This window comes from Engystomops pustulosus, chromosome 5, assembly GCF_040894005.1.
Source record: "Engystomops pustulosus chromosome 5, aEngPut4.maternal, whole genome shotgun sequence".
Lineage (NCBI taxonomy): Eukaryota > Metazoa > Chordata > Amphibia > Anura > Leptodactylidae > Engystomops > Engystomops pustulosus.
The window spans coordinates 203,175,802-203,191,309 of NC_092415.1; the positions used below are offsets into that span (position 1 = coordinate 203,175,802).

The 15,508-nt window shown below is 47.1% G+C and overlaps 1 protein-coding gene across 1 annotated transcript in view; it reads left to right on the plus strand.

The window, feature by feature from the left end:
• Positions 1-15,508, plus strand: part of SCIN (scinderin) — an 84,029-nt gene that overhangs the window by 58,003 nt on the left and 10,518 nt on the right. Inside the window, exons 9-10 of the mRNA XM_072154381.1 lie at positions 1,734-1,855; positions 4,154-4,244. Of these exons, the coding sequence (XP_072010482.1) occupies positions 1,734-1,855; positions 4,154-4,244 (213 nt within the window). The remainder of the gene's footprint in view (positions 1-1,733; positions 1,856-4,153; positions 4,245-15,508) is intronic.

Consider the following 15,508-nt stretch of genomic DNA (forward strand, 5'->3'; position numbering starts at 1 on the left):
TGTAACTCAGGATCAGGACAGGATAAGTAATGCCATGTATGTACACAGTGACTGCACCAGCAGCAGAATAGTGATTGCAGCTCTGGGGTATAATACAGGATGTAACTCAGGATCAGTACAGGATAAGTAATGTCATGTATGTACACAGTGACTGCACCAGCAGCAGAATAGTGATTGCAGCTCTGGGGTATAATACAGGATGTAACTCAGGATCAGTACAGGATAAGTAATGTCATGTATGTACACAGTGACTACACCAGCAGAATAGTGAGTGCAGCTCTGGAGTATAATACAGGATGTAACTCAGGATCAGTACAGGATAAGTAATGTCATGTATGTACACAGTGACTGCACCAGCAGCAGAATAGTGAGTGCAGCTCTGGAGTATAATACAGGATGTAACTCAGGATCAGTACAGGATAAGTAATGTCATGTATGTACACAGTGACTGCACCAGCAGCAGAATAGTGAGTGCAGCTCTGGGGTATAATACAGGATGTAACTCAGGATCAGTACAGGATAAGTAATGTCATGTATGTACACAGTGACTGTACCAGCAGCAGATAGTGAGTGCAGCTCTGGGGTATAATACAGGATGTAACTCAGGATCAGTACAGGATAAGTAATGTCATGTATGTACACAGTGACTGCACCAGCAGAATAGTGAGTGCAGCTCTGGGGTATAATACAGGATGTAACTCAGGATCAGTACAGGATAAGTAATGTCATGTATGTACACAGTGACTGCACCAGCAGCAGAATAGTGAGTGCAGCTCTGGGGTATAATACAGGATGTAACTCAGGATCAGTACAGGATAAGTAATGTCATGTATGTACACAGCGACTGCACCAGCAGCAGAATAGTGAGTGCAGCTCTGGAGTATAATACAGGATGTAACTCAGGATCAGTACAGGATAAGTAATGTCATGTATGTACACAGTCACTGCACCAGCAGCAGAATAGTGAGTGCAGCTCTGGGGTATAATACAGGATGTAACTCAGGATCAGGACAGGATAAGTAATGCCATGTATGTACACAGTGACTGCACCAGCAGCAGAATAGTGATTGCAGCTCTGGGGTATAATACAGGATGTAACTCAGGATCAGTACAGGATAAGTAATGTCATGTATGTACACAGTGACTGCACCAGCAGCAGAATAGTGAGTGCAGCTCTAGGGTATAATACAGGATGTAACTCAGGATCAGTACAGGATAAGTAATGTCATGTATGTACACAGTGACTACACCAGCAGAATAGTGAGTGCAGCTCTGGAGTATAATACAGGATGTAACTCAGGATCAGTACAGGATAAGTAATGTCATGTATGTATACAGTGACTGCACCAGCAGCAGAATAGTGAGTGCAGCTCTGGAGTATAATACAGGATATAACTCAGGATCAGTACAGGATAAGTAATGTCATGTATGTACACAGTGACTGCACCAGCAGCAGAATAGTGATTGCAGCTCTGGGGTATAATACAGGATGTAACTCAGGATCAGTACAGGATAAGTAATGTCATGTATGTACACAGTGACTACACCAGCAGAATAGTGAGTGCAGCTCTGGAGTATAATACAGGATGTAACTCAGGATCAGTACAGGATAAGTAATGTCATGTATGTACACAGTGACTGCACCAGCAGCAGAATAGTGAGTGCAGCTCTGGAGTATAATACAGGATGGGATCAGTACAGGATAAGTAATTATACATGTTTTCCTTTGTTAGATCTGGCGAGTGGAGAGCAATGGCCGGATCCCTGTAGACCTCAGCACATACGGCCAGTTCTTCGGTGGAGACTGTTACATTATTCTGTACACGTACCCCAGAGGGCAGATCATCTATACCTGGTGAGTCCCCATATGTCATTTCATACAATTATTAGGAAGAATTGATGCTTGTGTCATGCTTCAGCGTACATGAGGCTTCCTCTGGCACCAGATGCCTGTAGTAGATGATGAGACTCCACACAATCAGCTACTTATCAGAATTCTCTCCATACAAACAGTAATTAAAAGAAAAAAGTTAAATAATATCAAAAATATATTGTTGAATGTAAGGCCATTGCACCTGTACATGGGCCAAGATTCTAACATCGCTTTCAACCTCAAAGGCAACCTGTCATCAGCCTATACTACAGGGGCTGGCAGGCTATATACTACAGGGGCTGGCAGGCTATATACTACAGGGGCTGGCAGGCTATATAATACAGGGGCTGCAGGCTATATAATACAGGGGCTGGCAGGCTATATACTACAGGGGCTGGTAGGCTATATACTACAGGGGGTGGCAGGCTAAATGCTACAAGGGGCTGGCTGGCTTTATACTACAGGGGCAGGCAGGCTATAAACTACAGGGGGCTAGCAGGCTATATACTACTGGAGCTGGCAATATATATACTGGTGGGGGGCTGGCAGGCTATATTCTACATACTACAGGGGGCTGGCTGGCTATATACTACAGGGGGCTGGCTGGCTATATATTACAGGAGCAGGTAGGCTATATACTACAGGAGCTGACAGGCTATATACTACAGGGGCTGGCAGGCTATATACTACAGGGGCTGGTAGGCTATATACTACAGGGGGTGGCAGGCTAAATGCTACAAGGGGCTGGCTGGCTATATACTACAGGGGGCTGGCTGGCTTTATACTACAGGGGCAGGCAGGCTATAAACTACAGGGGGCTAGCAGGCTATATACTACTGGAGCTGGCAAGATATATACTGGTGGGGGGCTGGCAGGCTATATTCTACATACTACAGGGGGCTGGCTGGCTATATACTACAGGGGGCTGGCTGGCTATATATTACAGGAGCAGGTAGGCTATATACTACAGGAGCTGACAGGCTATATACTACAGGGGCTGGCAGGCTATATACTACAGGGGCTGGCAGGCTATATACTACAGGGGCTGGTAGGCTATATACTACAGGGGGTGGCAGGCTAAATGCTACAAGGGGCTGGCTGGCTATATACTACAGGGGGCTGGCTGGCTATATACTACAGGGGGCTGGCTGGCTATATATTACAGGAGCAGGTAGGCTATATACTACAGGGGGCTGGCAGGCTCTATACTACAGGGGCTGGCAGGCTATATACTACAGGGGCTGGCAGGCTATATACTACAGGGGCTGGTAGGCTATATACTACAGGGGGTGGCAGGCTAAATGCTACAAGGGGCTGGCTGGCTATATACTACAGGGGGCTGGCTGGCTTTATACTACAGGGGCAGGCAGGCTATAAACTACAGGGGGCTAGCAGGCTATATACTACTGGAGCTGGCAAGATATATACTGGTGGGGGGCTGGCAGGCTATATTCTACATACTACAGGGGGCTGGCTGGCTATATACTACAGGGGGCTGGCTGGCTATATATTACAGGAGCAGGTAGGCTATATACTACAGGAGCTGACAGGCTATATACTACAGGGGCTGGCAGGCTATATACTACAGGAGCAGGTAGGCTATATACTACAGGAGCTGACAGGCTATATACTACAGGGGCTGACAGGCTATATACTACAGGGGCTGACAGGCTATATACTACAGGGGGCTGGCTGGCTATATATTACAGGAGCAGGTAGGCTATATACTACAGGAGCTGACAGGCTATATACTACAAGGGCAGGCAGGCTATATACAGGGGGGGCTGTGACCAATGCATTTCCCACCCTTGGCTTATACTCGAGTGAATAGGTTTTACCAGTTTTTTGTGTTAAAATTAGGGGCCTCGGCTTATGCTCTAGTATATAAGGTAATATATGGTAATATATATAATAAGTGGGTTGTCAATCCAGTGTTTCCTATCCATGATACCAGCGGTGTAAAGGTATGCTAGTGATGGCTAGTAACTGTAATGTGTGCAAGGTCATACTCCTAGAGATGCACCATTGTTGGCTGCATTACTGATTAATAACGTTGACCTCTGAGGCATAAAGCTCAACTCTCTTCATGTCGAGGGTATATGAGGGAGATAAGGATCTGATCTCCTGGAATCTTGGTAACCTAGAAGTATACACAGTGCCCTGGTGTCACCGGGGTTAAACTTAACCCTATTAGTAGAACATTAGTCATCGAATCTAACTTTCATTGTGCGGCTCCATTAGATGATGTAAGGCTTGATTCCCTCTGCTTATCCTTTCCAGGCAGGGGGCCAAGGCTACGCGGGATGAGTTGACCACTTCGGCCTTCCTGACAGTGCAGCTGGACCGCTCTCTGGGGGGCCAGGCAGTGCAGGTCAGTGTTACACACATGTGCACACACAGGGCGTGCAGCTCATACACACACGTGCACACACAGGGCGTGCAGCTCATACACACACGTGCACACACAGGGCGTGCAGCTCATAGACACACGTGCACACACAGGGGGCGTACAGCTCATACACACACGTGCACACACAGGGGGCGTACAGCTCATACACACACATGCACACACAGGGCGTGCAGCTCATACACACACGTGCACACACAGGGCGTGCAGCTCATACACACATGTGCACACACAGGGCGTGCAGCTCATACACACATGTGCACACACAGGGCGTGCAGCTCATACACACATGACCTGAGTGAAGTTGGCCCCCCCACCTTGTTCAAATCAAACAAAATTGGTGTCAAACGTTTGTGCTACGTTTGTGCTGGTTTGTGCAGCAGAAATTTTCGTTTGTGCCGCTATCGTTTTTAAGATTTTAATGAAAGTTTCCATAGGTCATCAGAGGTCAACCAGCCCCCCCACGTTGCCCAAATCAAACAAAACTGGGACCGAATAATTCTGCTACGTTTGTGGTGGTTTGTGCTGCTCAAATTTTTGTTTGTGCTGCTTTTGTTTTGAATATATGAACAAAAAATGAAAGTTCAAAAGTTCAGCCAGCCCCCCCACATTAACCGAATCAAACAAAACTGGTGTCAAACGTTAGTGCTACGTTTGTGCTGGTTTGTGCAGCAAAAATTTTCGTTTGTGCCGCTATCATTTTTAATATATTCATACTTTTTTGCAGAGGTCATCAGAGTTAATTTTTTCAAAGTACAATGGGGCAGATTTACTTACCCGGCCCATTCGCGATCCAGCGGCGCGTTCTCTGCTCTGGATTCGGGTCCGGCCGGGATTTAAGAAGGTAGTTCCTCCGCCGTCCACCAGGTGGCGCTGCTGCGCTGAAAGTCATCTCATCGCGCCGGAATGCACCACCTCGGACCAGGTGAAGGTAAGCGGTCTCCAAGCGACACTTTTTCGGTTTTTAAATGCGGCGGTTTTTCCGAATACGTCGGGTTTTCGTACGGCCACGCCCCCCGATTTCCGTCGCGCGCATGCCGGCGCCGATGCGCCACAATCCGATCGCGTGCGCCAAAATCCCCGGGCAATTCAGGTACAATCGGCGCAAATCGGAAATATTCGGGTAACACGTCGGGAAAACGCGAATCGGGCCCTTAGTAAATGACCCCCAATGTGTTTGCTAGCTCCCCCTGGTGATCAAACCAGGGAAGTGTCACTAGGTTTGTTTTTTACCAGTTCATCCTAAACACCTCAAACACCTGAACATACCTTTAAAATTATAGCAGCACAAACAAAAAATTTTGCTGCACAAACCAGCACAAACGTAGTACTAACGTTTGACACCAGTTTTGTTTTATTCCGTTAATGTGGGGGGGCTGCTTGAACTTTTGAACTTTCATTTTTTGTTCATATATTCAAAACAAAAGCAGCACAAACAAAAATTTGCGCAGCACAAACCAGCACAAACGTGGCAGAATTGTTCGGCACCAGTTTTGTTTGATTTGGGCAATGTGGGGGGGTTGGTTGACCTCTGATGACCTCTGGAAACTTTCATTAAAATCTCGAAAACGATAGCGGCACAAATAAAAAATTTTGCTGCACAAACCAGCACAAACGTAGCACAAACGTTTGACACCAATTTTGTTTGATTTGAACAAGGTGGGGGGGCCAACTTCACTCAGGTACACACATGTGCACACACAGGGCGTGCAGCTCATAGACACACGTGCACACACAGGGCGTGCAGCTCATAGACACACGTGCACACACAGGGGGCGTACAGCTCATACACACACGTGCACACACAGGGGGCGTACAGCTCATACACACACGTGCACACACAGGGGGCGTACAGCACATAGACACATGTGCACACACAGGGGGCGTACAGCTCATACACACACGTGCACACACAGGGGGTGTACAGCTCATACACACATGTGCACACACAGGGCGTGCACAGCTCATACACACATGTGCACACACAGGGCGTGCACCTCATACACACATGTGCACACACAGGGCGTGCACCTCATACACACACGTGCACACACAGGGCGTGCACTTCATACACACATGTGCACACACAGGTCGTGCAGCTCATACACACATGTGCACACACAGGGCGTGCAGCTCATACACACATGTGCACACACAGGGCGTGCAGCTCATACACACATGTGCACACACAGGGCGTGCAGCTCATACACACATGTGCACACACAGGGGGCGTACAGCTCATACACACATGTGCACACACTGGGGGCGTACAGCTCATAGACACATGTGCACCCACAGGGCGTGCAGCTCATACACACATGTGCACACACAGGGCGTGCAGCTCATTCACACATGTGCACACACAGGGCGTGCACCTCATACACACATGTGCACACACAGGGGGCGTACAGCTCATACACACACGTGCACACACAGGGGGCGTACAGCTCATACACACACGTGCACACACAGGGGGCGTACAGCTCATACACACACGTGCACACACAGGGGGCGTACAGCTCATAGACACACGTGCACACACAGGGGGCGTACAGCTCATAGACACACGTGCACACACAGGGGGCGTACAGCTCATACACACACGTGCACACACAGGGGCCGTACAGCTCATACACACATGTGCACACACAGGGGGCGTACAGCTCATACACACATGTGCACACACAGGGGGCGTACAGCTCATACACACATGTGCACACACAGGGGGCGTACAGCTCATAGACACACGTGCACACACAGGGGGCGTGCAGCTCATACACACACGTGCACACACAGGGGGCGTACAGCTCATACACACATGTGCACACATAGGGGGCGTACAGCTCATACACACACGTGCACACACAGGGGGCGTACAGCTCATACACACACGTGCACACACAGGGGGCGTACAGCTCATACACACACGTGCACACACAGGGGGCGTACAGCTCATACACACACGTGCACACACAGGGGGCGTACAGCTCATACACACACGTGCACACACAGGGGGCGTACAGCTCATACACACATGTGCACACACAGGGGGCGTACAGCTCATACACACATGTGCACACACAGGGGGCGTACAGCTCATACACACACGTGCACACACAGGAGGCGTACAGCTCATACACACACGTGCACACACAGGGGGCGTACAGCTCATACACACACGTGCACACACAGGGGGCGTACAGCTCATACACACGTGCACACACAGGGGGCGTACAGCTCATACACACATGTGCACACACAGGGGGCGTACAGCTCATTCACACACGTGCACACACAGGGGGCGTACAGCTCATACACACATGTGCACACACAGGGGGCGTGCAGCTCATACACACATGTGCACACACAGGGCGTGCAGCTCATACACACATGTGCACACACAGGGGGCGTACAGCTCATACACACACGTGCACACACAGGGGGCGTACAGCTCATACACACACGTGCACACACAGGGGGCGTGCAGCTCATACACACACGTGCACACACAGGGCGTGCAGCTCATACACACACGTGCACACACAGGGCGTGCAGCTCATACACACATGTGCACACACAGGGGGCGTACAGCTCATAGACACACGTGCACACACAGGGGGCGTACAGCTCATAGACACACGTGCACACACAGGGGGCGTACAGCTCATAGACACACGTGCACACACAGGGGGCGTACAGCTCATAGACACACGTGCACACACAGGGGGCGTACAGCTCATACACACAAGTGCACACACAGGGGGCGTACAGCTCATACACACACGTGCACACACAGGGGGCGTACAGCTCATACACACACGTGCACACACAGGGGGCGTACAGCTCATACACACACGTGCACACACAGTGGCCAAACCCTAAAAATTGAGCTGCATCAACCTAAAGAAACTTGGCTGATTCAGTCCAAAAAGAGGGGCTCACCTGTCTGCGGGGTGTGAGGGGTAATAAGTTGAGGACCATTGCGGTTATTGGATTGAAGCTGCCATGTTCGTCTAGAATCAACAATTTCAACAAAATATTCGGAGGTCTTAGAATAAGTGCTTAGTCACAAAAGTGAGTTATGTCCCTGGTTTATCAGGATGGATTATGATAATTATAAAGCTCTTACTAAGTTTAAGTTTTTAATTACAGGAGAAAGTTCATTTCTGATTCATGGAATTTTAACCCCTTACAGACGTGTGACTTTACAGTATGTCACACGTCGGCTGCCGCTGTATAGAGAGGGCTGATCCTTCTCTATACAAGGTGGGTGTTTGCTGCATATTGCACAATCCCCAAGTGGAGCATGAATGGCTATAAGTCTCCACACACCTACAAGGATCCATAATTAGCAAACCCTCCATAAGGAGAACTCTTACTTCCTGATGGTCTTATGCATGCAGTACTGAGGTGCACCACCAGATGTCGCACAAATTCTATTTCGGTTGTGTTCTAAGTGCGGGATGCAGCCTGGTGTATAATCCCTAAATAAGTCAATATTAGGAGTCAGTGCAAAGTGAAAATGTATTCCCCCTCCCCACATAGATGGAGGCGCTGCACTGTATACACCTGATGTAGGTGGCAGAACTGGGGGAAACTGACGTAAATTTATAAAATCATTGAAATCTCTCTCATGATTCTTCTACTCAGTAGATGGGAAACAGTGTATTTTGTTTTATACATTTTCTTAAATGTTACTTTTAAAAACCAAATATTGAACAGTTTAGTGAAAATAAAACTTTATGATCAAATATTTAAAAAAAAAATAGATAGATAACAAATAGAAGTTATTTCATACCATTTTCCATTCAATTTTTGTATCTTTCACAAGTAAAATGGATTTTAAGCACTTTTAATTCTTAGGTAACATATTTTTTGTTGTATATAGTTAAAGGGCATCTACCACGAGGATGAAAGACTGTATGCAAATGAGCATGAGGGGCTCCAAGCCTCATTAACTCCCATGGAGCCCCTGAGGCTCATTTGTATACAGTCATTCACCCCAGTGGTAGATGCCCTTTAAATTCTTTATAGATTTAATTATAAATAATTAAAATTGTATCAAATCACGTTTTGCGCACAATTTACTTTTAACCCCTTCCCGACATTTGACGTACTATTACTGCATGGCGGGAGGTGCGTTCCCGCAAAATGCAATAATAGTATGTCATGCTTATGGCGCCGGCTCCAGAACGGACCCCGCGCCAGAAGCTGCGGGTGTCGGCTATATATTATAGCTGACACCCGCCTCTAACACCCGCGGGTGTTAACCCCTAACGTGCCGCTGTCGCACTGACCGCGGCGTGTCAGGGGCATTTGACTGCAATCGAACCCCCCCCACAGCGCTTACCGGGGGGTGTAAGTGCCTCCGATCGCAGCCCCGGGACTGCCAGTGCCCGGGGCTGCGCGATCTCCTTCCGGGGGGAGCAGAAGGCAGGACCCGGCTGTGATACACTGAGCATGTATTACACTGTATTAGGTGAAGAATAGCTTGAACAAGTGATCAATGGATGCTAACCTGTCAAAGTAAATAGAAAAAGTTAAAAACACAAAATAAACACAATTTTTATAAAAAGAATTCATTAAATAAAGTTAAAGTCCCCTAAACACAAACATTCCCTATACACATCTAATAAAGTAAAAAAAAAAAACGGAAAATCACCAAAACCCCCCACATATTTGGTATCGCCGCATCCGTAACAATCTTTACAATAAGTCAGAAATATTATTAGACCCGCACGGTGAACGCCGTAAAAAAAAAACCTGAAAAACTCGCCAAAAATGTACATTTTCATAAAATCCCTAAACAAAAATGTTCCAAAAAGTGATAAAAAAAAAGTTATGTGCACCAAAATGGTACCACTGAAAACGACAACTCAACACGTAAAAAATAAGCCATAAACCAGCTTTGTCAACCAAAAAAGTTACGTCTCCGAAACGATGGCGATGCAAAAACAAATGAGATTTTCTTTATATTCGTTTTTTCCTGTAAAATTGTAAAATATATTAAAAAACGATATAAATGAGGTATCACCGTAATCGTAGTGATCTATAGAATAAAAATATTATAGTATTTTTAGTGTATGGTGTACGACCCCCAAAATATACAAAAAAAAAAGGGTTAACAAGCTTCATAAAAGTTGTTTTACGTACGTTGAGGGGTGTAGTTTCTATAATGGAGTAATTTATGTGGTTTTGCTTTAATTTAGGCCTCTCAAAGTGACTTCCAACCTGAGCAGGTCCCTCAATAGCAGGATTTAGCTTTTTTAATGAAAATATGAAAAATTGCACCTGACGTTCAAAGCTCCAGAACATCCTACAAATATAAGAGCATGCCTAAAAAACCACGGAGGCATAAAGTAGACATTCGGTGAATGTTAGTTATTACGTTTTTTGGGGTTATGACTTATGTGTGGAAAAAGTAGAACATTTTGAATTTGGAAAATTGCGAATTTTTCCAAATTTTCACCAAATATCTGATTTTCTCATAAATAAATGCAAAACATACCACCAAAATATTTTAACTAACCTGAAGTACAATGTGTCACGAGAAAACAATTTTAAAATCACTTGGATATGTTAAAGCGTTCCGAAGTTATGACCACTTATAGTGACACAGGGCAGATTTTAAAAAATGGGCCGTGTCAGGAAGGAGAAAAGTGGCTTCGGCGTTAAGGGAGCATTTTTGTTATTTTAATGCATTATATAGAATATTACATTACAAGACAAGACTTGTAGTAAGACTTTAGTAAACTTTTGACTTGATCCACACAGCAGTGGTAGATTAAAGTTCTAATGGGCCTCAGCTATAGAAACTTCGAGGCACATTTACTAAGGGTTTGCGGATCGCATTTTCGTCGGCTTTTTCTGTTTTGCGTCGCATTTAACTGGGGGTTTTGGTGCATGCAATAGGATTTTGGGGCCAACTTTCATGTGACACAAATAGGTGGGTGTGTCCGTTGGACAACCCGACTGATTAGGACTGAGCGTGGGATTTAACATTCAAAATTGTGTCGCAAGCCCAAGCACTTACATGCACCGGGAAGAAGAACGTGAACTCCGGGGACCTGAGCGGGGAAGCGACACATGCAGGATATCAGGCCAGGATCTTAGTGACTCCCCGCACAGCGCATTATACACGGACAATGCACTTACATGCACCAGGAAGAAGAAGGTGAACTCCGGGGACCTGAGCGGGGAAGCGACACATGCAGGATATCGGGCACAGGATCTTAGTGACTCCAAGCACAGCGCATTATACACGGACAATGCACTTACATGCATCAGGAAGAAGAAGGTGAACTCCGGGGACCTGAGCGGGGAAGTGACACATGCAGGATATCGGGCACAGGATCTTAGTGACTCCAAGCACAGCGCATTATACATGGACAATGCACTTACATGCACCAGGAAGAAGAAGGTGAACTCCGGGGACCTGAGCGGGGAAGCGACACATGCAGGATATCGGATGCACAATCTTAGTGACTCCCCGCACAGCGCATTATACACGGACAATGCACTGACATGCACTAGGAAGAAGAAGGTGAACTCCGGGGACCTGAGCGGGGAAGCGACACATGCAGGATATCGGGCACACGATCTTAGTGACTCCCCGCACAGCGCATTATACACGGACAATGCACTTACATGCACCAGGAAGAAGAAGGTGAACTCCGGGGACCTGAGCGGGGAAGCGACACATGCAGGATATCAGGCGCACGATCTTAGTGACTCCCCGCACAGCGCATTATACACGGACAATGCACTTACATGCACCAGGAAGAAGAAGGTGAACTCCGGGGACCTGAGCGGGGAAGCGACACATGCAGGATATCGGGCACAGGATCTTAGTGACTCCAAGCACAGCGCATTATACACGGACAATGCACTTACATGCACCAGGAAGAAGAAGGTGAACTCCGGGGACCTGAGCAGGGAAGTGACACATGCAGGATATCGGGGCACGATCTTAGTGACTCCCCGCACAGCGCATTATACACGGACAATGCACTTACATGTACCAGGAAGAAGAAGGTGAACTCCGGGGACCTGAGCGGGGAAGCGACACATGCAGGATATCGGGCACAGGATCTTAGTGACTCCACGCACAGCGCATTATACACGGACAATGCACTTACATGTACCAGGAAGAAGAAGGTGAACTCCGGGGACCTGAGCGGGGAAGCGACACATGCAGGATATCAGGCGCATGATCTTAGTGTCTCCCTGCACAGCGCATTATATACGGACAATGCACTTACATGCACCAGGAAGAAGAAGGTGAACTCCGGGGACCTGAGCAGGGAAGTGACACATGCAGGATATCGGGGCACGATCTTAGTGACTCCCCGCACAGCGCATTATACACGGACAATGCACTTAGATGCACCAGGAAGAAGAAGGTGAACTCCGGGGACCTGAGCGGGGAAGTGACACATGCAGGATATCGGGCGCACGATCTTAGTGACTCCACGCACAGCGCATTATACACGGACAATGCACTTACATGTACCAGGAAGAAGAAGGTGAACTCCGGGGACCTGAGCGGGGAAACGACACATGCAGGATATCGGGTGCACGATCTTGGTGAATCGCGGCAGCTCTGAATCCTCGTCGGACAACGCACCTCGGGGATCGCAATGGGACGGGTAAATGTATGTGCCCCATTGTGGTCCTCCCCCACCAGTATTTTTCTACAGTGTCAGGACACCTTTAGTGTTGCCACAGAATCCAATCCCAGGAACAGAGTCAGGAGATGCTAATCCAGAGCTGCAGCTTCCACAGTTTGGGCACAGCTCCATCTCCATTCTCCCAGCCTGCATCTACTACCTGGTTGGTGCTTTACTCCTGAGGACCCTCTCCATGACCACTACAGTACCAGAATCCAGTTCTGCTGTGAGACCGTTTAGGCCCGTTGCCTGCTGTTGTTTAATAAAGAACCATGAGTTGATTTGCACAATGTTTGCCCCCATCTGATCCCTGGATAGGGCTGTCACCACCACAGGCTCCCCCATCCATTACCCAGGGAACTATCTTACAGACACTCAGGGGTTGCCCCCGGGAGAACCAGTACATCAGCCTCTCCCTCCATATTTCTTGCACACATCACCTGCTGGAGAGCTGCCAGGCTGTAGGACAGCCCTCCGGTCCTCATACCAAGCACCGTGACATCAGCGCACCCTAGGCCACAACCGCCAGCCACTCCGGTATTCTGGGTCCTGGCTGCCTCCAGGCCCCAAGATAAAGGCCGGGCCCCAGTGGGGGATGTTGCCTATACTACTGATACAACTTACCACACTCTGACAACTACCCTGAATATATAAAAGCCTGAATAATTTATTATATAGTACTCCCTGAACAAATAGTTACTTGACCCATTAAATATACAGTGCCACCAACTATAATACATTGTCCCCCTAACTCAAATATTTAATATACATCACCTCCTTATTATTCATTGTCAAATTTACTTCAAAGGAAATCCATCCTGATAACCAAGGACATTACTCCTAGATCCAGGCACCAGGACTGTGGTATCTTATCATATGTGTTATCCATGGCCTCCGCCCCTTCTAATATCAACTGTTTTAATTATGCTGCATAATCTGTGTGAGCTATATAAATAAAGGAATTATTATTATTATTATGCTAATAAGTCAGAAGTGCTCTGGGGAGTATCACCACAGCCCCTCCGTGCTATAGCTTCACAGGCTGTTACACTGTGCAAAAGCACTTTCCCATGCAATTGTGTGAGATGATGTAATCAGTGGGAAAGGGAAAGTACTGAGAAAATGCGGGGGAGTCAGTGTAAGAGCCTGTGAAGCTACAGCACTGTTAATGCCCCCAGACCACTATAGACTCATTAGTATAATTATATAAGTTGCTTTTAGAAGGAAGGAGGCCATGGATAACGCATATAAGACAATTACAGTCCCGGTGCCCGGATCTATGAGTAATGTCCCTGGTTTATCACACAATAGTTTGTATACTGCACAGTATCCTCCTCATTGAGACGCAGGCAACATTATTATGTATCAGCTTAAAGACAAGGATACAATAGATTCTTTAATAAGCGGATACATGTCATGGTCCACACCATGGACACTATTGATGGTCACAAAGGGCTTAAATGTTCAGGGGGTCTCTTATCTGCCCACCACTGTATATATGTCAGTAGATATACTACATCTATATATATGACCATGTTGTGTGCGTTCCTGGTGTATTTTGGGCAGGTTGCCCTCCCTGCTGCTTCCTGTGTGTCCTCTCTCGTCCCCCCTGATATCAGTATTCTGTAGTGGTGTCTCCTTCCACTTATGTAATTGTAGGTTTCCTTTCCTTGTGTTACTTTCCTGCCTGCGGAGGGAACATGTGCTCGGCCAGGCAGCAGTGCGGCTGGGGGGGGCATTAGCTTTTCCATGGTTACTACGTCGGGTCAAGCCATCCCTTTGTGTTGCGGCTGAATGTTCCGTCATGAGACTGTTACCATCTTCTCCTTTGTCATAAACTAGGACAGGGGCGACGGGTCCACAAATATCTTCTACAATATCCATAAATATATAGAACCACAAAGGAGCCCCCGAGGCTGCACCGATAAATAGAACGTAAGATTGGGAAGTGGTGACAACATCCCCGATGATGGAATTTATCACTTAACCTGCTGCAGGGGTGATTTATTTAGCTATTTATTTCATCTTCCAGGATTGTAGCTTCTAAATTGCACAGGGATCATGTACTCACACTGCTGTGCTCTTAGCTCTCTGCCTAAAGGTGCTTCATTGCCCCTCCCATCTAAGCAGTAGCAGGATTTTGGTTGAGTACTGGAGATGTCACTCAGAAAGGAGGGGCTGTGAAGAAGTTCAATGCCGAGAGCACAGAGCACAGCAGTGTGAGGACACGCCCTAGTGCACTTGGAGAGGCTACAATCCTGAATTATAAATCAATATATCACAGTCCTGCTGCTACTAACAACATACACAAAGGTCTGATTATAAATCTCTCCAGGGACAATACCCAACACTGGCTTCAGAGAGCACAGCAGTGTAAGGATACATCTCCGATGCACTTGGAGAAGCTATAATTGGAAAATCAATACATATATCACACTCCTGATGTTACTAAATACATACATAAAGGTCTGATTACACATCTCACCAGGGACAATACCTAACATTGACTTTGGAAAACTAAAAGCACAGAAATGTGAGGACATGCTCCCAGTACAAACC